The sequence below is a fragment of the Heliconius melpomene genome, chromosome 8 (assembly GCF_056956725.1).
Source record: "Heliconius melpomene rosina isolate 202511_hmr_F chromosome 8, ASM5695672v1, whole genome shotgun sequence".
NCBI classification, from domain to species: domain Eukaryota; kingdom Metazoa; phylum Arthropoda; class Insecta; order Lepidoptera; family Nymphalidae; genus Heliconius; species Heliconius melpomene.
This window is the reverse complement of record NC_140396.1, coordinates 757,989-785,142: the sequence shown is the minus strand read 5'-3', so window position 1 is coordinate 785,142 and position 27,154 is coordinate 757,989. Positions and strand designations below refer to the sequence as shown.

General features: G+C 34.0%; 2 protein-coding genes across 2 annotated transcripts in view; one reads left to right on the top strand and one right to left on the bottom strand.

The window, feature by feature from the left end:
* The window catches only part of side-IV (sidestep IV transmembrane protein), a 202,029-nt gene that overhangs the window by 114,101 nt on the left and 60,774 nt on the right, over nucleotides 1-27,154 (top strand). The gene's annotated exons all lie outside the window — the stretch shown is intronic.
* LOC146536599 (uncharacterized) lies at nucleotides 7,938-9,218 on the bottom strand. The gene has a single exon (XM_085189331.1). It carries the CDS (start codon nucleotides 9,216-9,218, stop codon nucleotides 7,938-7,940), a length of 1,281 nt encoding a protein of 426 aa, XP_085045457.1.

The following is a 27,154-nucleotide window of genomic DNA, read 5'->3' as shown; positions in this document are numbered from 1 at the left end:
AAACATACATTATATGAATAATCCAATAGTAAAAGCGGGCGAAGCCGCAATAGGGTCGCTAGTTAATAATATATAACAAATACTTATACATTTTTATAACTTTTTATAAAAATGAAAAAGGGTATATTTTTCTTATCTTTTTTATATTTTTTAGCTTGTATCCAGTATCATAGCATGATGAGCAGTGGGAACCTAGAATTAAGTCACTTTAAATTGAATGTATTGTAATTTGTCTCTTGAAAAACACTTCTATTTCCTACTTTCCGCTGAATTCAGAGGGCATTGTGTGCTTGTGATTGGCGGAACTAAACTTTGTCTTGTAATCAGAGCGAGGATATGAAAATATTAAGTAGTTCTTTTCCTCGAGTGGGAATGGAACCGTCGCGCTTACAGTCGCATGTTTATAATATACTAGCGGACGCGCGCAGCTTCGCTTGCGTATATAGGGGTGAATTCTAATAACCCATGAAACATGTATTCGATGAAATATTTTTAAGAGTCTAAATTTCAAATTTTATAAAAATCGGTGACGATTTAAAGATTTTTCCATACAAACTTTCAACCCCTTATTTGCACTCTTAGGGGAAGAATTCTAGAAAACTATGAAACACGTATTGAATTAAATACTTTTAAAAATCTAAATTTCAAATTTTATAAGAATCGGTGCCGATTTAATTTTTTTTCCATACAAAGATTGAGCCCCTATTTTACCCCTTTAGGGTTAAAATTTTTCAAAATCCCTTCTTAGTGGATGTCCAGATTACGAAAGTAACGATCTGTCCAAATTTCACGTTTCTACGCACAGCGGTTACGGCTGTGCGTGCGTCTTACCTCAGTCAGTGAGGACAAGTCCTTTTTAAACGGTTTTATTTAGCTCACCCCGTTTGTTTGTTTGGGTCAAATTTAGTAATTGAAATTTAACCCTCTTCCCGTTAACCGATTGATCTGAAATTTGGTATACGCCTTTGATTCTGGTGACAATACAATTATCCATATTCAATATTATTGTGAATCCAAGATGGCCGCCGCTACAAGATGGCGGACAACTTAGTTTTTTTCAATCCCATCAATATGGATATCAAATGAAAGGGCTTGTCAAGTAGAATTCAGTGGACTATACAAAATCAAAATCCAAGATGGCCGCCACTATAAGATGGCGGACAAGTTAGTTTTTTTCAATCCTATCAATACGGGTATCAAATGAAAGGGCTTGTCAAGCAGAATTCAGTGGACTATACAAAATCAAAATCCAAGATGGCCGCCGCTACAAGATGGCGTACAAGTTAGTTTTTTCGATCCCATCAATATGGGTATCAAATGAAAGGGCTTGTCAAGTAGAATTCAGTGCACTATACAAAATCAAAATCAAAGATGGCCACTGCTACAAAATGGCGGATAATGTAGTTTTCAATCCCATCAATATGGGTATCAAAATAAAGGGCTTGGTAAGTATAATACAGTATACTATACACAATTACAATATGAATCTCCCACCTAAGTCAAAATCTGGTATCCTGTCGAGGACTGTGTGGCTATAGGGTGCCTAAAAATGATACGTCGCTAGGGGTACCACCCAAGGTAAAAGGTAAAAGCGCGCCGAGAACTGTATGGCACTAGGTGGATAAAAATGATATGTCGTTAGCGTTTTCCCCTCAAGATTCAGGCACATCTTGTTGTACATAGCCTTGTCCCTCTATTGGACCTCTGGGGGGGTCGTTCGTAACATTCTCCATTAACCTTGCAATAATGAGACATCGAGCCTCATTTCAACGAATTGAATAGCATGAGAAATAAAAACTAAAAACTTAAAAATAAAAAAGTAAAAAAATAATTTTAAGTTAAACGGTTTTATATTGCAGATAAATGTACTAAAAGCTAAAAAATAATTTCATAGAAATTATGATTACTAAAATAAAATCGTGGGGACACTTGCTACTTACCACTAGGTGGGTGAAGTCTCACGCTATGTCTTTCAATTGTAGATATTGGACGTGCCCCACGATTAAATTTTAGTAATCATAATTTCTATGAAATTATTTTTTAGCTTTTAGTACATTTATCTGCAATATAAAACCGTTTAACTTAAATTTTTTTTTTTACTTTTTTATTTATATATATAGATAATGGATATACCTGGTTGAAAGTTAGATTTAGTTGGAGTAATCTAATATTGATTTGTTTACACGATGTTAATTTTAATCAATTATAATTAAATTTAGTTTGATTACATACCCTGCTATAAACAAAATATATAGAAGGGTATTTACTTGCATTTCTTCGCCCTGGTTACAAGATAAAGCGATGCGTTCTGCCAGTTAATTGTGCTATATGTAAAATCCAACATAAAGCTAAATAAAAATAATTCATTCTACAGAGTTAAAATCGAATCCACAACCGTCATGCTATGACTCGAACCTGTGGCATGGCAGTCTCAAATAGTTTTAAACCCAATTTCACATTTAATTTAATTTTCACTCACAAACCATTCATAAACCGTCGTTTTTGTTCCAGGTACTTCAATTACTGATAACATTCAGCCCACATGGTTATAATTCGTCTATAAACTTACTGAAACATCTCAAACGTTGGACTAGGAATAGCAATTTGCATAATTAAATCTCCAGGACCCAATTCAGATGTAGACGTCGATTGTGTATGTACGTTGATAAGCACATTACTCCTTATCTGGCTCTATGATCTCCGAAACCAATTTCGCAAGGTTCGGTACCTGCTGCTAAACAAATATGGGAATAATGGTTAAATTGATATTGATTAGACCATCATGGTGAAATGGAACAGTGACTGTATTTATTGGTAGTAAGTTCGAATTCCAATCAAAGTAGTTAATAGAGGCCAATAATGATATTGGGCTTGTCTACAATCAATACATTTAAGGGCCAATTTGTGACAGGTAACATTTTTACCTGCTTATGATAATAAATTTTAAAACGTAGTAAGTACGTTTTTTTATCTTTCCAATGCATGTGTAATCGAACCCTGAACCCAGCGTTTACATAAAATTATAGTAAACTAAAGCGAAAAAATATTAAATGTTTACTTTTTCCTCATAAAATCCTTCAACGAAAATAATGTGTGAGTTAACACGAAACTTCATATAACCAAATTAATTAATTAATAGCGCTATTAATTGGCTTATCTGTAATCTTGGCGTAGATAAACCATGCGAGGGATTTTGATTGAGGGCGTCAAGACCACGAATTGAAATTCTAGTAATAATAGCTCAATAGAGTAACTCGATTGAGGCCAGTCGTGGTGCAGAAGTACAAGTGCGACAAGTTCTGGGTCCGTTTCCCAATTGAGGAAGTGAAATATATAATAGATTCACTTCCTCACTCTGGTAATGATTCTCCAGATGTAGTGCTTGGAAAATTAAACAAAAATTGGAGAAAGGAGCATGGATTAGGGAACGCTCACGATCGAAACATTCAGAACGAAGAAATGAAAATATTAAATATTTCATATACTCCAGTGACAAAAAAAGCCACAACCTGTCACGTTTACAGAACACGCTTGTGTCTCTCAGCCACCGCTGACCTCTCTCTCTCTCTCTCTCTCTCATTAATTAAAACGTATATATCAGTTTTAGGATTACATTAAGACATAGCTTTCTATAAAGTAATAATCCCTGTACCGGTGGTAAGCGGATATTCTCGAACTCATTAAAATCGGCAAAGAACGGTCGAAGTCGATTCTAGCTGACGGCATTGATCCCTAATTCTGTTGATGAAATTAAACCCACAAAATCGATTCAGCTTTGTTTCTGTTGATGCTCTTCAAAGGTCCATTTGAGCTGTCCTGTCCTTATGGAACAGTGGGTTTTGGGTACAGGAATGTTAATAGTTAAAATTAGATTTTATATTTTACTAATATAGAATTACTAGTGGACCCGCAACTACTTTAGTGTGAATTTTAAAATATATGTAAACTTAAACGAAACTAATAATGAAGGGGTAAGTGGCGCAAGAGGCTAAAGAGACAGTGTAAATGCGACTGGTTGTGGATTCGATTGTTTCTCTGGAAAATGGAATATATTTTTTTAAAATTTCTAGTTCTGGTAACGAAGCAAAGCGCGACGTTGAGTTCTTCCACTCTTTACGCGATACTGGAGGCATTGACTTAGTCAAAAATTAAGGAACGAAAGAGTCTTAGTGGGAACGGAGCGTCTTAAAACTAGGTTCCCAGGCTCCGTCTGTGTACCGTGTCATGAGAGGAAGTCAGCATGAAGCTGCATAATACTCTCAATAACTTAAATGCAACTAGGAATTTTCTATATCAGACTTTCTAAAAAAAATTCTTAATCTTACTTAGCAAGGTACTATCCTTGCTTTAACCAAAATGGCAGTGACATACAGATGTAAAAACATTCAGACAGCACGACAAATATGCAAAAATTCCGTATTTTTCCATTTGATAAAGGAACCCCAAATACAAACCCAATCCGATGAACCAATCACAAGAATCCCCTAATTATATACATGAATGGTGAAATATTGAAATTCCCCACCACCGTCTAACCCAATAGCCGGGGACCGTACTGCTTATAATTTACAAGTATAATAACGTCCTAAAATGGATTTACAATTCCAACGTTGTTATAATCAAGTAATATTGGGATTCATTTAACAAAACATGACTTAATTATAAAGGGCTTCGTCTAAATATCATTATATTTTGTGACGGTATTAGAAGACACTCGTCGGTGTTAAGATATCTGTAGATAAGATAAGATATTTATCTTTTTCTTTACTCTGAACATGGAAAAAAGAAACCGTCGCGTCGTGATGCGGCACAGAGTCTAATTGTTAACGCAGCGGTTGTAGGTTCGATTCTTAATCAAGGGAGTACATTATTAAAAAAATATTGCTTGATATATTTTTAATATTTTTAAAGTGTTATTCCACACTTAGGAAAGAAAAATACTTTTTTAGTATAAGTATAAAAATATTATACGTTATATTTATAATATTTTTATACTTATTGAATTTTATTGAATTTTTATACGTTTTCTAAATAAGTAATATCACTTTGAGTAAAAAGTTACCTTCATGCATACACTCGAGGTATAAATCTACATAGTATTCAAATAAACGTTCAAGTCTTATCTAAATATGTATTTGAAACAAACATGATATGGTGTTTGTTTATCTAGTATTGCAAGGATCTGGATCTAAACAACTTCTATGTAATGTGGAATTAATAATATAGTCTGCTAATGCAGATCTTAGAATCAGAGAAATATTTCATATAATTATGAAATATTTGCATATATCGATTTTTTTCAGCTTCACTCTGTATCCCGCGCTACTATACGCGGTAGGCAGAGGGAGCCTAGTGATAAGACACTCTGCTCCCCTCTTCCGCTGAATTTAATTTCCTCGCTCAAGTAATAGGCCGAAGTGGAATAAAACATTCTGATAATAATAACGATGACTATGTTATAAGAAGCGTGACACCATCTTTAAATCATACATTGAAAGATAACATTGAAATTTTGCTACCAAAAACAAAATAAAAAGAACACGTAACCCCATAAACCAATATTAAAGGCGAAAAACGAAATATGATCCCATGAAAAAAAATTCTCAACATTAACTGTACTCGTAATACATAGAATACTCGTATTGCTTTTTATTTGCCATCCATCATTATTTCGTAGACTCCACGCCTTGACACGTCGAAAGCTTTGATATATTATTGGCCGAAAAAATACGCCTACATACATTTTTTTTATATGGCAAATGGAGACAGCGTTACTTAGAGAATCCTGTAGCATTTCAAAGGTTATTAGATATTTCGAGAATTCTTTTCGCATGATTTTATTGAATTTCTTTAATTTTGTATTCGAATCTTATTGCCTTATTATCCAAAACATGAAACAATATATGGAAAAGAACACAGCTTGTCGTTGTATCCCACACATGGCAGGGTAGGCAAAGGGACTCAGGGAACCTATAGTTATCCTTCCATTAAGATACTTCCGTTCCCAATTTTCCGCTGAATTCTGAAGGTATTGCATTGGATTTTACAGTGGGAATCGAACTCACATCCTGTCACGCTTACAGTGGCACGCTTGTGCCCCTGCAGCACAACTGGGTCTCATTTATATAAACATACGTATATTGTAATTATCAATCCATAAAAAATCTTTTGTTTGCACGCCGGTTAGCGTTTTGTATGGAACTGTAGGGAACCCGCCGGCTGTAATTTACCGAGCGAGGGGTGGCAAGTGACATGGATAAACACGCTCTACGGAAGATAGCTGACTGTACTTTTGCATTTTTTTTATTTCACATTTAACTTTTATAGTCGTGGCGCAGCGACCCAACATGTGACTGGTTGTGAGTTCGATCCTCAGTCGAGGATGAAATATTTATTTAATTTTATATTTCTATTTTTGGAAGTTCGCTCTGGTGTTGAGGAAAAACGCTGTGTGATCCACCACTCACACATGCAGGGCCTTCTGAATTGCGGAAGAAAGTAGGAAACGGAGTGGCCTAACACTAGGTTTCCTTTGCCTAACCCTGCTGTGAGCGGTATACAGGCTGAAGCTGATATAATTAAATTTTTCATTTAATTTATATAACACGGGCGTTTGATAAATAACAATTTTGTAAAATAGTTTCGACGAATCTAAAAATATTTATTTGACGTGCCTTTGTTTTATTTCATTGTGAAACGAATTTGTAAATTCAAATTCGATTGTCTAATATTCTTTGCAATGCTGATGAAATTGGAATTAAATAAACTTAATTTTGTTTTGCATTGTTTGTATTGGAATTTAGAAAGCCTAATTTTTATATTCATATTTTTATGTTTACGTACGTAATAAAATATTAATGCAACAATCAAATCTTCAAATAAAATAAAATTAAATCTCCTTTCTCCAATTTAGATTTACAATAATGATATTATCACAATTGAAAATATAAGTAGGTACCTTTTTTATCTTCACGCTCTCGCACTCATCTAGCAGGGTAGGCAGACAGAACCTAGAGCTAACACGCTCCATTCATATTATCTGGACATTGCATTAGCAAGGAAAGTAACTATTCCGAAGCGAGAATCGAACCTGAAACCATCGCGTTTCCATTCAAACGCTATCGCACGACATCCTCTAGTATTTAGCACAATGAAATTTTCTGCAAGAAGTCACTTTACTCTCCACTTCTCCAATTTAGTGTATCTAACATCACATTAAGTATGATCACATGAAATAAACATCTATATTAAATAGCATTCTTCCAACAGAGACTTGAACCCTTACTATCCGATTTCATATTATTTTATTTTTATAGCAAAACTTTTATATTTCCATAACCCCATAAGAAAGCTAACATGTGTACTAAAAATAATTTTCGCCATTCCACGCAAGACGTCAAAGTAAAAATGACAATAACTAAAGGATACGTTGGTGCTATCGTTTCTGTGAATGGGATCTACACACGGACTGTCTTTTGCAGTAGTTGTTAACAAATGTTACTTTTAGAATTTTAATGTTTAAATTTTACATATGATCTTTAGCTTCACGCTGTAGGGGCCTAGTGCTGAGACACTCTGCTTACCATTTTCCGCTCAATTTTTAAGACATCTTTGTCTTGTTAGCAGAGATATAAAAGTATTTTGTCTCTATGAATCCTGTATCCATTGCCATTGCATCTGCTGTCACAAACTATACCGCAGTCCCATGACAAGCTAGTTAAACTTTCTAATTGAGAATTTACTTTTTTAAAAATAAAATACTAATTTAAATTAAAACTATTTAATACGTCTGATCGATTTGGAGATCACAACAATATTAATTCTTAAAGTTAAAAGTATTTGTATTACAGAAGTTATAATGTATTGCGACATTTAACATGAATTTTACGAAACAATAAAAGTGCTTATAACAATATAACCTATAAGAATAATCTCGCTTACACTAATACTGAGGGTTTGGGTGAGTGCATAACTCCTCCCTCCCCAAGTGCGAAATTATCGGGTTGTTCATTTTTAATAACTTTCCGATGATTTCGCGAACAATTTATATGTAAGATTTTACAACGAAAAACATAAAGTAAAAATGAGAGTATACATAAAAGAAATAAAAATATAAAGATGTAAATTAAAATTTCACTGACTCTAGGATGTGTTTCACTATTAATGATTTCACTATCACTGAAAACACTTTGCTTTAGTACCGCTGACATATATTTTACTTCATCCAAATTGATTCCTCTCATATTGAGTACGCGTGTACTGGATAATACAGGGGCTCTAGCCATAGGCAGCTGTGGCAAAACTAAATCTTGCTTGGTTCCCACAGGATCACTCTCTATGAGGTTGACATGACTACGAATCTTTATATTCTTTACCTCAACATTACATGGTTCGTCTAAGGTCATAACATAAGTCCCAATAATAGAATACTTATTGACATCCCCATTACAGGTTTGAGTTAGGGTGTTTCTAAATTTTGAAAATAGTATCCAACTTGTAGATGTGATTCTTTGGACCCTTATATTCTCTATGTCAATCTCTCTTTGCTCACATTGTGTTAAGTTATCTTCGAATTTTAAGAGCTGCTCGATACAAGTTATCTCAGGATAAAGGGTTTGATGATCTTCGTTACACAAGAATTGTTCTCCAGCAGCAAGTGACCGGCATGGTTTTAGGATCGGTAAGTATTTCGTACCCTTTGCCAAGAGGTAGGGATATTTAGGGATAATGGAAAATGTTTTATTTTCTGATTTACGAAAAATAGGTAAGGAATATAATTTATAATAATTATAAGTAATGTTATCTGTAATTGGAATCTCCATTATAAACGTAATCTGGTTTTGCTTAATATATGATTTAATATTGATTGTTTCCTCTAATTTTACCAAATTTTCCGCACTCGGCGTATATAATAAATTTTCAGTTTGAGATATTAAAACTAAATGTTGTAATAGTTCAGTAGAATTAATAATACTTTGATGTAATATGGATATTTTACTGAAAGCTAATGCAGTCTCTATTTCTCCTAGCTTAATGAATATAGTACGAAAGTTACTTACGAACAAATTAAAAAGACTTACTATATATGTAGTATACACTAAATGATTATCCTTAGAAACTAACTCCTTGATCATAGATTCAACAATTTTCAAACGCTCATTTAATACAAAAGAATTTTGATTCAAAACTTCAGTAATATTTATAAAACTATCAAGCATTTTAGATATTAATTTCAATCATTTTTTCGGCTAAGTGTTTATATAATACTTTTAAACGTTTTGCATGATCTTTAACCAATTGCTGTATGTATTGTTTCTCTAAATCTATATCAAATAAACTACTTGAATCCATATGACCAAATACTACTTCGAAAGGGGTTAGACCTGTGACAGAATGGATAGAACTATTATAGGCAATAATGGAATACATCATCACTGATGCTGCATCCGTGCATTTCTCTTCGTATTTCGCGCATCTATAAATTTCATTAATAGTAGAATGTAAACGCTCAATCAATCCCATCGAATTAGAGTTGTTAGGGGAGCCGATATGGATTTCGATTTTATGTAAACTCAAAAATTCTTTCATTAATTCATTATTAAATTCGCTACCAGGATCGGAACTAATCTTTTTAGGGGTACCATAAAATGAAAAATATTTCATAAGTGCACGAACTACTTCCGCGGTTGATCTATTATCTATTGAAATGGCTTGACCCAATTTACTAAATGCATCTATAATAGTCAAATAGTAATTTCCTTCTATCTGAAAAAGATCAATGAATAATTCTTGAAACGGGGCGTCTTGTGTCTGAGTCAACTGTAAAACAGGTTTAAAAGGTTTTCTATCGTATTTCATTTTACAGCATGTTTCACAAGCGTTAATAATGGCTGAAATGGTTTCTTGCATATTGTGCCAAAAATAATTCCTACGTATACTTGCTAGAGTTTCCTTAATACCGCGGTGACATGTTTTACCTTGGTGATGTTTTAATACGATAGCTTTTTGTTCTTTTTCATTTTCTATAAAAATTACTCGCTCTGTACATTCGAATAATAGGACGGTATCCTTCCTAAATAATTCTATGACAATACTAGTAAACTGTTTCCGATGTTCATTATTTTCAAAATAAATGAAATACTTGGTTTTTGGTTTAATATACTCCTTTAAAAATTGTTTAACTAAATCTCTATTATAAGTGGGTAAAAATACTTCTAACACCTTTTGCTTTTCACGTGAAAGATCGCGAACTTGTATATCATTCTTAAACCATGTATATACTAGAATTTGATTAGGTTTTGTGTCTATTGCTTCGTGCAATATTGGTATACCTGACGATTCTATGATATTAGCGGAATGGACTGTGTCTGTTTTGGATGTTTCAGACGGTGACCTAACCGGATAGTCACATGTCCTAGGTGAACTCGGCACTGATAAAGTTTCGGAATCGGAAAGGGTTATAGGTTTTTCCCTAGAACTACATTCTGATATAGACATTGTACTAGAGTCATTGCGTTGCCGTAGCCCTTTCTCTTTCTTATCAAAATTTACTATCATAGAGTCTTTTTCATCGTCTGAATGTGTGGCATTTACTCTAATTCTTGACAAAGCGTCCGCATTTAAATTTTGGTTTCCCTTTTTATAAACTATTTCGTAATCGTAGTCCTGAAGTCGAAGGCGCCAACGAGTAAGTTTACTACTTGTATCTCTTTGTGAGTTCAGCCATGATAAAGGCTTATGATCGGTGTATATCATGAATTTCTTACCGTAAAGATATGGCCTAAAATGTTTTATAGCCCAAACAATAGCAAGACATTCGCGTTCTATTGTACTATATCGAGATTCCGTGTCACTTAAGGTACGACTAGCATACGCGATTGGTTTATCGCTACCAATGGGACCCTGGGATAGAACTGCTCCTAACGCGACATTAGAAGCATCAGTAGTCAAAATAAAAGTTTTATCAAAATCAGGATACTGCAAGAGGGGTGCATTTGTTAAAAGTTCCTTACATTTGTTGAATGCATCCATATAATTTTTATCTAAGACAACTTTATTTCGTTTTTTTAAGCAAGACGTTAATGGTTTTGTAACATGAGCAAAATCTTTAATGAACCGCCTATAATATCCAATGAGACCTAAAAACGATTTTATTTCAGTTGTCGTCTTGGGTATTGGGTAATTTAATACGGCAGTAATTTTATCGTCATTTGGTTTAAGACCGTCTTTTGTTATTGTATGTCCAAGGTAAATTACTTCTTTTCGTAGAAATTCCGATTTATCTAGTTGGATTTTTAAATTCGTCTGTCTAAGTCGGTCAAAAATGGTTCTTAATTTTTGAATATGTTCATCTAGGCTAGCTGAAAATATAATGACATCATCTAAATAGACCATACAATGTATTCCCTGTAACCCTCTTAATATACTATCCATAGCCCTTTGGAATGTTGCTGGGGCTGTTTTTAAGCCAAACGGCATTCTAAGGAATTCATAATGGCCATGTTGCGTGCTAAAAGCCGTTTTCTTTATGTCTTGCTCGTCTACCTCTATCTGATGGTAACCGCTTGCCAAGTCAAGCGTAGTGAAGTATAAGCTTTTGCCAAGTTTGTCCAGTAGGTCAGTAATATTAGGTAGTGGGTAACGATCGTCAACAGTCACTTCATTAAGACGTCGATAATCGACTACCATGCGCCATTTTACTAAACCTGATGCATCACGCTTTTTGGGAACTAAATGAACAGGTGCATTCCACGGGGAATGTGATTCTCTTATTACATTATCTTGGAGTAATTTTTCAACTTGTCTATTAATTTCGTCTGCTTGCGCAGGAGCTTGCCTACATGGTCTTATAAAAATAGGATCTTCACTCTTAGTACGGATTTTATGTTTAACTTCGTTGGTAAAACTTAAGGGTAGTTCATCACAATAAAATATATCCCTATATTCGTGACATAATTCTAGTATTCTAGTACGTTCAGTTTCGTTAGTGTGGTCTAATCTAAGTTTTTTTAAATTTTGTTTCAATATTTCGTCGGTGTCAGTCATTGTTTCGTTATTATTTTTTATGAAGTTACATTCTGAAATATTAATACTCGATGTTTTAAACGCTTTGCTAATAGTCAAAGTCATAGGTCTATCTAAAGTGTTTTGAATTATTGTTGATGCATATCCATTAATACAATTTACTAATGCAGAAGGCATTCGTATACCAGGTGTAAACTCTTTAAATTCAATTACTGCTTCTCCCGTGTGTAAATCAGTAGGGATCTTTACTCGTTGTTCACACCGAGGTTGTAAATGAACGAGATAATTCAAATTATTAATTATAGGAATGTCAGTGGTCTTAGTTCTCAGTAATAAATGTTTGAGGTCAATAATTGCGTCCAATTGTTTAAGTAAATCGTTTCCAATAAGTCCGTCATAGCGTTCATCTACATCATATAAATGAAATTTATGATAATCTGTAGTATTAAAAGTCGGAAATAAGGGAATTTCAATAATTTCTTTGTGTAGGCTAGAAGCATGTGTGCTAATAACTTTAAAAGGTTCATATTTAATAAAATTATGAAAATATTGGTAAGCAATACGGGGGCTAATAAACGAGCGAGTGCTGCCAGTATCAATCATTAATTTTGCATTAATTTCTGGAATAAAAATATGAGGTAATTTAAGATTCGGGTCACAATTTAATTCTATGATTTCTTCTTTTGCGAGGCTTCTGTTTGAAAATTTTCCTCGGCTGGTGGAGTTACAATATAATTGTCTATTTCGTCAATAGGTGCATAAGGCACGTCCTCAACATACGGTTCGTAATTCATATAGTCATAAGGATCATAATCGTAGTAATAGTCGTATTCCAAATTTTCATTTTGTAAATCAGTTTCATTTAACCTAAAACCTTGTTGCGCTATTTGAGGTCGCGGGGGTGCCGTTCTCATAGATATGTCAGTTGATTCTAAGCGGTTATTCTGAGGTGGTCTTTGACCAAACTGTTGTGGTGTCATAGTACGATTTTGGGAATGCTTATACCCAAATTGCGGATTTTGGGGTGGCCTATACCCAAATTGTGGATTTTGGGGAGGCCTATACCCGAATTGTGGATTTTGGGTAGGCCTATATCCGAATTGTGGATTTTGGGGAGGCCTATATCCGAACGGTTGAGGTTTTAGTAATGTTTGCTGCGGTTTATATTCAAATTTTGGTTGTTGTGTAAATTGAGGTCTAAAATTATGGATTCCAAAATTAAATTTTTGCTGAGGGGTAAGATTATTTTGTGTAAATGACGACCCTGCGACGTTAGGTGTTGGCCTCGGGGCCGTTGAATTATTAAGAATGCGATTACGAAGTTGATATTGTTCATGAAAATTAACCTCCTCTAAAACTGTTGATAGAGCTTGTTCTAATGTACTAGGTGATTTAAGTCTCACAATACGCACCATATTTTCTGGTAAATTATAGAGAAAAACATTTAAGGCTGTGTGGTTATAAATAGCAATTTTCGCATTTTTAACTTCTTCATCTACCGATAAATTTACTTTAGATATTAACAGGGACCGAATATTTTGTATTCTGTTACAAAACTCTAAATAACTTTCCCCTGATTTAATTTTACATGATTCGAGAGAAATTTTATACATTCTTCGCTACGAGGGTCACCAAAATGTTGTTCCAATAATTCTTTTAACTCAGGCCACGTCTCTATATCCTCACGTTCAGATAACAACGCGGCGGCATCATCTATTAATCTACTAGTTATAGCATGTAAAACATAAATATTCTGCTGCTGATGACCACGAAATTTATTTATAATGTACTCACATTTTCTAAAAAATAAATTTAATATTCTTTTGTCGCCACCGAAAAGAGGAATTAGTCGTAACATTTCATTGGGTATTGGTACTACGCTATTTGACGCTAAAGGAATTTCTCGCGATTGTTCCATTTTGTAGAGTAAAAATTAATAGAGAGCTCTGAAGTTTCAAATCAATTACAATTATTTTTAACTAATTTAACACACACAAAAATATAAAATATATCAAAAACACATGTATCAATTATGTATATAAAATAGCACACAGTAAATTAAAAATATAAAAATAGTAGGAAAATAAAACACAATAAAATAATTTTTTTTTTTTTTTTTTTATTTTATTTCATAATACATAAAAACAATTACGATCGATTTTTAGATCATTAATTATTATATATATATTTTTCTTTAATTACTAAAATATTTTAATAATATTTCTTCTAGACGTTATTTAGTCTATGGAGATACTTTTCTTAGAACTACAGGTTTAATAGAGTTTTATATTAAAACCAGATACGTTATAATGCGAGACGTTCAATCCCAAAATAACGCCACTTATATTTATTGTAAATCTCAAATAGAATGTGGGAATATAAGAAAAAAGGAAGGCAAAGAGTTTTACTCACCGACCGATCGCTGATCCCATCTTCTTGTTCAACTTATTTCTTTGGTTCGTGGATAGCCTAAGTCTATTCGCACTGTACTCGCGATTTTTGGGCGAATTTGGACACCCAAATCTACAAGACACGCAGACCTTTGATAGACTATCCTACCGGCTGCGCCAGTTAAACTTTCTAATTGAGAATTTACTTTTTTAAAAATAAAATACTAATTTAAATTAAAACTATTTAATACGTCTGATCGATTTGGAGATCACAACAATATTAATTCTTAAAGTTAAAAGTATTTGTATTACAGAAGTTATAATGTATTGCGACATTTAACATGAATTTTACGAAACAATAAAAGTGCTTATAACAATAATGGGAATACTCCGGTGGTCTCGCTGAGCCAGCGGAATAATCTCGCTTAAACTAATACTGAGGGTTTGGGTGAGTGCATAACTAGCTCTTTACACACCAACATTACTAGTTTTAATTGACATTAAAACCATAAAAAAGTTATTAAATATCATATAAAACATAAATTTCTTGTTCATTCCATAAGAATCATCAAAGTAATAATCATAACAAGTAATGAACACGCCGGCGATATCGTATCTGCAACCGGCGCCTGCACACGGACGCCCAACGAGCCAACGACTGTACCTGAACGTGAACTAACTCAAAATTCAATATCTAACACGACATTTTGGTGTAAACATCGCGTGACATGCTTAAGTATTCGCTCCAAGTTATAAGATGGCCGAAGGTTTTGTTAGGATTTTGTTGATTTTTTTTATCATTGTTTTTAATTTTTTCAAAGCTTAGAACGTAATTTGTTTAAGCATAAGGTTTCCCTATATGTGGAGTACAGTGTGAATATTAAAAACAAGGGAAAAAGATAAGGCCAACTTTAAGTGCAGTGCTTGACCTTAATCAGCATAAAATAGTAAAAATATTTTTGAAAAATATTTATTTGATTAAAAAAAGAGTTATTTCAATTTTAACTACTGCAAAAGAAAAAAAAGAGGCAAGACACCAGTTTCACGCTATTTTACGCTCACAGCAGGGTAGGCACAGAGAAACTAGTGATATTAATAAATAGTGGTCATTCCCCAGTGGGAATCGATCCCACAACCTGTCGCGTTTCCAATCATACTTTGTGCCCCAGAAAGAGCTGTGTCACTAAAAAATCTGCCACATCAGGCAAAAAACAAGATATCGCTAAATCCTCTAACTTCCACCAGAGACAGTGTTTTGTTGCGTCATCGATCATCCTCAAAGCGTTTCGCTCGTAGCGTCGAATATTACTTGCGAGTAAAGTGCAAATGTAAACGCAGTTTCAAGGTTCAAGTACTTTAACGGTGTTCGTTGTTTACTATCTGTAGAATATAGTTCTCATGTTATAGAAGGTTTACGATGTAGTGGTGAAGTGGGAATTTTGTATATTTTTTTCTTGAAACTAAATGTGTGGGCATAGTGAATTTAGTTTTAGGACACTTTGGATATTTTTTTTTTATTTGGTTGTCAGTTCGATTTCAACTTGAGGAATTTATTTATTTTCATTTCCATTGGCATTTTCAAGCATTTTCACGAAATATAATGTTTCGAAAATTCAGAGAAAAGTTAGAAACAGAGTTTCGTAATATAAGTTTCCTGTCTATTTGTCTACCCTGATATGCTGAGAAAAATTTTACAAAGTAAACACCGTACCTAGAACCATCAAAAAAATCAAGTAATCTTACTTCTGTTTACAAAACGGGCCTAAATATATAAAAATAATACATAAAAACTTTATGATGTAGAAAGATTATAAAAAAGCCGAAAGAGTCATTGCTTATTTGTTGTTGTTATGATTTTGAAGAATAACTCTAGATATTTGGAAGTCAGTCGTAGCAAAGAAACGCAAATGCGTCTGTAAACGTAACAGGTTGTGAATTCGATTCCCACTCGAGGAACAAAATATTTAATATTTTCATTTCTCTCAGGTACTGAGGCAAAGTATAGACTTGAATTTCGTCACTCAATATGCAATGCCTCAAGAATCCGGCGGAAAATGGGGACCAGAAATGTCATAATGGGAACAGAGTGCCTTAACACTGAATTCCCAGGATTGGTATGTGTGCAGATTACAGCCAAAAGCTAAAACTCTTATCGAAATTCTAATTTGTAGACTAAGTATTCGTGAGTTCGATGTCATCGTAGAAATGTTTTTTCTATTAAACGCTCTGGCAAGTCTCTAAAACTAATGAGATTCTGATATGAATCAATATAAATTATCTATCTACTAAAAAGTATTTTATACAGTAACTTTCTTTGAGGTCAGACGTCTGACCCGAGTAAATATTATTGAAGCAATCATTTATATAGAAACTGGGAAATTAATCTCTATATTTGTACATTGTATATAATATATTAAAACATATATCAGCTCAATCTTCATGTAGCTTGAAGAGAACGTATTGCTTTGGGGTCAGAAAACAATGACGGTTTTTAATAGGCGAGTGCTTAAATCTTGCCGTTTAATTTATTAATGTTTCCTAAAAAAATTCTCAATTATCAAATATATTATATACTACTAGCGACCCCCTTGCGGCTTCGCCCGCTTTTACTACTGGATTATTCATAAAATGTATGTTTGCAAAGCACTTAAGATAATGTGAAAATTAATTAAACCCTAATGCAACCCGCATTCTCGTAGTTTCAATAAGGATTTTCCAATTGTTTTACATAGCAAGGATTTTTAGTAGGTACCGTAATTTTAAATCTCTACTACTAATCTTTTCAAGTACTTATTAAAATATATCTAAATGACTATTTACTAATAACTACTACAAAAAATATGAAACCAAATATATCGCGCTGAAATAATACATTCAACTCCAATTATCCAATACGTGCAAACGCATCTAAATCTTCGTTGTTATAGAGGCAGGCGGGTTTTTTTTTTCGAGCTTGTGGTTAATGCTGAAGAGGGTATTCTGTCCCTGATTAAAAGCAAGCACTACGTGGCCGCCTGTGAGGTAAATAGAATGCATCGGCCGGGAATCGAACCCGGGCCGCCCGCGTGGCAGGCGAGCATTCTACCACTGAAACACCGATGCGTGTAAGGCAGGCGGGCGCGGCGGACGCGCTTGTATAAGCAAAACGTCGTCGAGGCAAGCCATTTCGCAGCAAGGATTTTTTGATATTGTAACAACTTCTAAAGTACTTATTAAAATGAAAAACAGTAAAAGACAGTTTTGATCTACATTAAATCGCCAACGTAACTAATATACTTATTTATATGCTGAGACTAAGGAATGAGTGAAACTTGACTCGATACAGCTGATGTGTGAACGGCGTGATGTGTTAACAATTAAATGCGTTTTTCTCTAAAACTATTCGCAATTTCGAAATAGTGTAAACAGCAAATTTTATCTTCGTTTAACGTAGAAATTTAATAAAGTATTTTAAATGATAAGGATTAATATCATTATGGAAAAATATCCCTCACAATAAAAAATATATTGAAATTACAATTTTTAGACAGAAATATGATCACTACACGTTATTCTTAAAAGATACGAATATGCCATCGCGGACTTTTTTGTAGATCTTATTAAGAGGAACAATACTCCAGTACATTTTTTTCATGTAGTACTTACCATTAAGGCAGCGCATGCGCGAAAGTGTCTGAACGGGTAGGACTTTATACACATTTATCGTATTTATGTTAATTTACATAAGAATGTACAAATAATAAACTATATATAAACCTTCCCTGAGAAATACTCGACCTAATGGTGAAAACCACATCCAAATCCGTTGGGTGGTTTAGAAGAAGAAGAGTTAGAAAGTTCAGACAGACACAAAAAGCGACTTTGTTTTATAAGATACTAGCGACCCTATTGCGGCTTCGCCCGCTTTTACTTGCAATGTAATATTTTATTTACAATGTATGTTTGCAAAGCACTTAAGATAATGTGAAAATTAATTAAACCCTAATGCAACCCACATTTTCGTAGTTTCAATAAGGATTTTCCAATTGTTTTACACAGCAAGGATGTTTTAGTAGGTACCGTAATTTTATATCTGTGATACTAATCTATTCAAGTACTTATTAAAATATATTTAAATTACTATTTTTAGATGGTTAAATGACATTAAATAATACATTCAACTCGAATTATCCAATACGTGCAAACGCATCTAAATCTTCGTTACTATAAAGGCAGGCGGGTTTTTTTTTTCGAGCTTGTGGTTAATGCTGAAGAGGGTATTCTGTCCCTGAAGAAAAGCAAGCACTACGTGGCTGCCTGTGACGAAAATTAAATAGAATGCATCGGTCGGGAATTGAACCCGGGCTGCCCGCGTGGCAGGCGAGCATTCTACCACTTAACCACCGATGCGTGTAAGGCAGGCGGGCGCGGCGGACTCGCTTGTATAAGTATAACGTCGCGAGGCGCGTTTCGCAGCAAGGATTTTTTGATATTGTAACCACTTCTAAAGTACTTATTAAAATGAAAAACAGAAAAGACAGTTTTGATCTACATTAAATGGCCAACGTAACTAATATACTTATTTATATGCTGAGAGTAAAGGATAAGTGAAACTTGACTCGATACAGTTGATGTGTGAACGGCGTGATGTGTCAATAATTAAATGCGTTTTTCTCTAAAACTATTCGCAATTTCGAAATAGTTTAAAAAGCAAATTTTATCTTCGTTTAACGTAGAAATTTAATAAAGTATTTTAAAGGATAAGGATTAATACCATTATGGAAAAATATCCCTCACAATAAAAAATATATTGAAATTACTATTTTTAGACAGAAATATGATCACTACACGTTATTCTTAAAAGATACGAATATGCCATCGCGGACTTTTTTGTAGATCTTATTAAGAGGAACAATACTCCAGTACATTATTTTCATGTAGTACTTACCATTAAAGCAGCGCATGCGCCAAAGTGTCTCAGTGGGTAGGACTTTCTACACATTTATCGTATTTATGTTAATTTACATAAGAATGTACAAATAATAAACTATATATAAACCTTCTCTGAGAAATACTCGACCTAATGGTGAAAACCGTATCCAAATCCGTTGGTTGGTTTAGAAGAAGAAGAGTTAGAAAGTTCAGACAGACACAAAAAGCGACTTTGTTTTATAAGATATAGGATAGGATAGGAAGGATAAGTTTTCTAATTTTTTCTTCTTAAAAAAAACATTAACCAATTTTGAATTCTAGCACTGTATTAATGTCACGTTCTAACACGTCAATTGCCTATGTAATACATAATGGAGATCTCTTTTCCGAATAAGCTGTAAGAATTTGAGGTCATACCTACGTCACGTTTTCATAAAGTCATGTCAGGAACGTAATGTGTGTACGCTGCGAGGGATGCTGACTGATTATATCGATGATGATCCTTAATTTTGTAGTTTTTTCCTTTCTTTTTCTTATTATTTTCCTGAAAATCAATACTGCTTCCGTCCACCTTATTTTTACAATATTGTAAATTGTAAAGGAAAAGCAAAATATCTTCACATATTAACATTTTTTTAGCATGTCAGAGAGAATTAAGTGTTCTACACTTCCTGTAAGAATTCGAGAAACTGTGCGTTGAATAGCATAATTGATTGAAGCACTTGTTCATGTCAGAAAGAAGAAATGAAAACTATTTATTACCTCGATAAGACATCGAACCCACAACCACCACCCAAAGTCGGCCTCACGATGAGCTCAAATCTAAATTATATCTTAGTAAATATTTAATATTAACTAGATACTAATTATTTTCTAAGAAATATCGATATATCGCAACATTAAGCTCATTACTCTTACGACAGCTGAGAGGAAAGCCCGATGTTTTGACGGCGACGTAAAAAATGAACAACCAAATAAAGCATAATGGACGACGCATGGGAATATGCGGTGTGGAGAAACATTGTTCCTTAGGTCTTATGTACGAGTATGTATGTTGAGGCATAAAAGAAGAAACATATTTTATGTAGGTCTTGTGTAGCACAGTACCAGGTTTTTTTATATTCTCCGTAGAGCCGACAGAGGGAACCTGGGAACTTAGACGTTTGGACTGGACCAATGCCATTGAATCGGAATTGTAAAACAAGTTAGATATTTACTGAACAGCCTGAACACTTTTCCCAGTAAATGAATAAAGGATACTATTGTTTAAGTTTTATATATAATCTGCTTATAAAACAGAAAATTACTCTTTGTTAGAATTGTGCGGCGTTAAAGGTCATCTTTGTGTTGAGTTGCTGTAGGTCTTTCGTTTTAATTAGTTACGGAATTCTTGAATAGAGGCTAGAGTTAATATTGATGTAAATTTGCCTAAAATTTAGTTAAATCTTAACTTTTTTGTAGTATTCTAGATTTTACATTAGGATCTGCCCGCTAGGTTTTTGTTTGTCCCGACTGATCTTTGGAACAGCTCAACCGATTTTTATCGGACTTTCACAGGTGGATAGAAGAGATTGTGAAGAAACATATAGATTTTTATCCAGGAATTCAGACTATATCGGGATTCCGTGTGAATCGACCGTGGTCATATTCCATTACATACCAGAGGACATTCAAATAAAAATCAACAGTACCATAATATTCCATAGTAAATCGTGGCTTACTCAGTTTATCGGATTATCGAAAATAATAACAGGTTCGAATTCAAACGTTGATTTGCATACGTTCTATTTTATTTCATTCAATTGTAAATTATAGCTGTGCTCTATAAAACGCTTTCAGTATATATATTTTTTTAAGATTAAAATACGCGAACATTTCATTCATAGAAATTGGAACGAATATATTGCCAATTTATTTAACAAAATCGTTTTATAGGCGTTACTGTAAAATATGAGTGTGTGTAGCTTATATATATATATATATATATATTTTAAGCACGCTCTATCCCGCATTTAGCAGGATATATGAAAGGAATTTGTTGTCTTAATAATATAAGATTAGACTAAGTTCCCTCTACCTATCCTGCTGTATACGGGAAACACCGCGAAGATATATAATTATTTCTTTTATTTAGATCGTTTTTTTACAAACATTTTCTAGCATTGAAACTTTTTTCCATTAAAACTGTCTGAGTTAACTAACGCCACACATTTCAAATGTCACCTCGACAGGCTTATTTATAGTTCCAGGTCTTATAGTTCTTAAGAATATTTGTTGTAAATAAATAAATATTTATATTTTACTATTTATCCTTAGCAGAATAGCCAGACAGAACGAAGTTCCTAGCGCAACAGTATCCTAACACCTCTTTCACCTCTCTTCCATACATATTTTTCTCCAGTACCATCAATACTGTAATCTCGAATGCCGAAATCTACTCCCGCCTCCATGCCTGTAAACTAATGTATATTATGTTAGATAGTCTACTTTGTATATCGATAAAAAATAACTTTGTAAAAGAAATCGGTGGTCGCGTGCTTATAAACAACTACACGCACGTGATTAATTCAAAACCGATGGTAGCTACTATTATATGAATGTAGGGTGTTACAATTCTTTGTGACATACGACTTAATAGATTTTTATTTAATTTTAATTTTTTTTTATTTTTTGCCTCCAAAACTGTCAAGGCTGTCGTGGTCTAGTGGAACAGTTTCCTGACTGTAAACACGACGATTAAGGATTCAATTCTCACTCGACAATTATATTTAAATTATTTTCATTTTTCCTTACTATCTACGAGACAAAGAGAGGTGTTGGGTTACGTTATAAAACAAGCAATCTTGAAAATTGGGCGAAAGTGGACAACGGAGCGTCCTAACACTAGAATCCCGCTGCCTAGCCCGCTATACGCGTGATACAGCGTGAAGCTAACAAAAAAATATATATAAAAGATTCTAAAGCGTCAATGTGTAACCCCCGTTGTTTCCTTCGCCCTTTTATTGGCGGTGGAATTCTTTACAAAGGTCAGACCGTAACTTACTGTTTCATTTGTTTCGCTTCGGGCTTCCAGCCATAATGATTGTTCCGCCTCCACGCCTCTCGCCTCTTGGGTAGCCTCGTTTTATGTATTTAGTTTATGTTTTAGGTGGAAATTGGTAAAAATCGATTTAAGTAATGATATTTCTTAAGATTCATTAATTATATTATAATGACTGTAAGAGCAATGGTTGTAAGTTCAATTTTCATCGGATAAATGGATAATTGTTATTTGCTTGTTATGGTAACAAGGCAAAATGCGGCGTTGAGTTCCGTCTCTCTAAATTCAGTGCCTCGAAGTGTACCTATTTCATTTTTTACCTTTCTTCTACCTATTATGCAGGATACCTACAGGTGAAGCTAAGAAATACCTAAATAAATAAATGTAGTGTAAGCTATTACAAAGTTAATTTCATTTAATAACTGCTAACAAATAAAGAATACATCAAACGTTAGATAAGGTAAGCTTCACATTTTCATCCACTTTAAGGAACCTTTTCATAAACTAAAAAAATAATTAAATTAAATATAATTAATTATACCAATAATAATTTGATAGTATAACGAGCTTTGTGTATAAAGGTTTAGTTATTAGTTAGTATAAATTCATTCCGTAATGAGCTTTCAAAATATTTGCAATACAAAGCGTCCGGTAATCCGAGACTAGATCGATTAGATAGGGGGGGTGGGGGTTAGATTCAGGGCTAATATGATGTGTACTATAATGGAAATTGAGTAAGGATTAAAAGTATAGCAGAGCGTTGAGCTCCGTCTCTCAGCACGCAATGCTTCTAAAATTCGGTGGAAAGTAAGAAACGGAAGTGTCTTAATGGGAACGGATTGTTTTAACACTAGGTCCCTTCTCCCTATCCGGCTGCATGTAAGGATAGGTGTATTTCACAGTGTTGTTTAAAAAATATTAGAAAAAGAGGTTGAAAATAGATTTTTATATAGATTCAAGGACTTTATTATAATTTATGTAGAAATTGCAGAGTTAAGTGGTGGAAATCAAAGTCGTGATAATAAATAAAATCAACCTGTAGCAATGTAATAAAATATAAGAACTGAATTTGACCATTAAAACAATTCGTAGCCACCATTAAACAAAAACTAGATTATATGGAAATAAAACAAACAACCGTACACAGCATTTATCAGTTAGAGCAGATTATGGTGATTATAGTTTATTATAGTTTGATTACAGCTAAGCGTGCTTGACAAGCCATGAAGTGGGCTTAATAAGTGAAGGCTATACGTCTACAGTGTTTAGAATTGTTCCATTCAAACGTTCATGAATGCGAAATGCGTTTTTTTTAAATGCTTTAAAATGCAAATTGTGGAATACATTTAAATAACAACCTACAGGATGTTAGATAAATTTATAGTAGTCGTGGATCAGTGGGTCAAAGTTTAATTGTAAGCGTTGCGGGTTCAATTTTTACTTGTGGTAATGAATTATTTTCATTTGTTCGCCTTGGTAATATTACATAATGTTTTAGCATCACTGTGTATATCGCATGTAGAAGGATAAGTATTTTCCCTAAACGGCAAGCACGGAATACTTAGCAGAACAGAAATATCTAAATGAAACAGAGATCCTTAACACTAGGTTACCAGGTTGCCGCTGCCTACCTTGCTATGTGCGGAAATCGGAAACAGCGGGAAGTTTAAAAAAAACAAGTCCCCGTAACGCAAACGGTAGCCCACTATTCCACGATAACCTAAAACATTTGTATCCCGCAGACTTAATGAAACGGGAACGTGGAAAGGGAACCTAGTGTTAAGATACTTCTTTCTCCACTTTCGGTAGAATCCTGGAGTCACGGCGTATTGAGTAGCTGAACTTAACTCAGCGCTTTGTGCTTCAACACTAGAGCAAAGAACAAACAACGAACAAACAAATATAAGTTCAAATAAATATTTTATTTTCTCGAGTGGGGATCGAACCCACAACCAGTTGCGTTTACAGTCACGCTCTAAAGTATATTATCATTGTCCTATTGGACTTAGTTTTCAATTAAAATTGTAAGCTAGTTAATCTATCAACAAAGTAGCTTTGGGTAAAGCTCAAAAGCACTAGGTCAGTTGACAGTTGAAATCGATATTACATTAACTAATTGATTCATCCATCCCTCTAACAATACACTGTCCGTTACAACTACAATGGCTTCTGCTCTAGTATAGTATAGAATACTGTAGTATGGAGAAGATTTTCTACTAGGTTTAGTAATTAGCTTAAAATTCAAGACGGCCTGAGTTCAATTTATTTTGTGAAAACTATTATGAAATATGCACTAAAACCCATTTATAGCAGGATAGGCAGAAGGGACTCAGTGTTAAGTTAAACGTTCCCCACTTTTCGCTGACTTCTCGAGACTTTGCGAGTTCGGTGGCGGAATTTAACAATGAGCTTTACCTCGTTATCAAAGCGAGGAAGTTAAAATATCAAAAATATTCCATTCCCCTGAGAGGGAACCGAACCCACAACCGTTGCATTTACGGTCGCACGCTTATGGTTAAAATTATTTATACTACATTTTTTTTGTACTTTCACGCTGTATCCCGTATATAGCAGTGTAGACAGAGGAAATATGGGGACCTAATCTTAAGATACTCCGTTCCCCACTGGGACACTTCCGTTGCCCACTTTCCGCCTTAATTTTAGGGTATTGCGTTTTGTGTCGCGGAACTTAACACCGCGCTTTGCCTCGTTAAGAGAGCGAGGAACCAGAGACAGAACCGAACCCACGACAAAAAATATTTACTTCATATTCCTAATAATAAAGCTAAAATCTTTCCACAATTATGTTTAAGACACACCGAATCACACGTATTACGCAGCTTTAAGGGGATCTATTTTGGAAGCTTTACAAGACGAGTGCCGTACTTAGGCTGAGATAATATAAAAAAAAATTACAGAAATATACATGTTTACTTGGATTTCTAAAGAAATAATATTTACTTTAAAAACTAAATTGTTATAGCTTTTTATTTATTAAGGTACTGAAATAATAACAACACTTAACATTAAGGGAAGTTTACACTGGTATGGTAGGTAAAAGGGACTTAATGTTAAGACACTCTGTTCCCCAATTATCAAAGCGAGGAAAATTCATTCCCCCGAGTAGGAATTGAACTCACTACCGCCAAATATACAGCCGTTGTCTCACTGCATTACACGACGCAACGCCTTCTAATTTTAAATAGTTTCAATAAAATTCGAGTACAAATTCCCATTCAATTTCAATTGGGCAAAGCGTGTAAATTTATCACGATCCCTTTTATAGGGTCTGTAATACTCCCTATAGGATAAACACATCGGGATGACCTTAATTTATCGCCCCTCTGAGTCCATGCCTGTGCAAAATTTCAAATAAAAAGCATTTAATATAATTATTATGCTTTTAAATGTTGTTTAATATGTACTTTTTAAGCACATTTTTTATTTATTTTAATCGCTAATGGCATGGTCAGCAGTGTTTAATATATATATTTTTATTTTCCCTCGGAAATAGATATATTGTGGAACTAGATGTCAAGTTAATAAGTAATTAACTATAACCACCGCTTTAACAAATAGTCTCTATTACTGTTCTATTACACTGTTCTGCGTGCAAAAAAATTAACCCCGTTCCCCATTTTCTCTCGAATTCTGTAGCAATTGCGCGTTGAGTAGCGGAACTCAACGCCGCGCTTTTCTACGACATTAGAACAAATAATTTGAACAATACATTTAAATAAATATTTTATTTCCTTGATTGTGGGTCGACCCCTAATCTGTCATGCTTATCACACACTTGTGCCCTGCCCCACAACTGGACTCTATATTTATTACAAGAATACATTTTTGTTACAAGTAACAGGTACAGACGTGACGGTGCCTATACTATATTTTTTATGGGGTTGAATTTCCACTTGGTGCAATAATTTGTTTTATTTCCTAACCCCGCTAAAGAAATAAAGCGTGTCCTTACACCATTACACCATTCTGCACTGTCTTGAAAATTGAGGGCATTATGTGGGGAACGGAGTGCCTTACTACTAAGTTCCCTGCCTACCTTACTAGATACCTATATCGTGTGAAGCTAAAAACGACAAATCTAAACAAAGTGTCCCGTCTCTACGATCTCTATGTACACCATAAAAAGACGATGAAATCGTCCCATTAAATTTAATTTCACAATTAATAGGCACTAAGCAAGACCCTCATTCCCACAGCAATCATAAACTCCCAAAATAATAAACGTCTTAATCCCGGTGCCCTTAAGTGATATTTCATACTTCAATTTTATTGCCACTCGAATTTCCTTAGATCACGGCTTCGTTATGAGAGATCACCTTGCATTATCTTTATGAGTTCTTGCTGACGAATCCTGTAAGGAAGGTAGGGTGTGGTGTACAAAAAAGACTGAGCGGATATATTCTTATTTAGGTACTAGCTTAGCTCACGCTGTATACCTAGCAGGGTACCTAACAACTGTCATTAACCTCTTCTTACATGCCCTCCGGGGGGCCTCATGTATTTACATGATTGTTCTCCAATATCTTTGATATAGTGTTTTCGAAAGTCAACTGAGATCTCGATTTAAATATTCTCTCCTTATATTTTATCATGTTATTATTTTTGATTATTTTTTTATATATTCAAAAAATATATCAAAATTTTCTACATTTGACCCAATATTCCAAACATTGCGTTTTTACCAGATTTCAGAGTTTGACCGCTTTGTTTTTTTACCAGAGTGAGGATTAATTCGTTTGACTCCATCATCAAACCAGGTCGAAGATAC

Coding starts and splice junctions, on each gene's coding strand:
- LOC146536599 (XM_085189331.1), bottom strand. CDS start 9,218: ATGCTTGATAGTTTTATAAATATTACTGAAGTTTTGAATCAAAATTCT.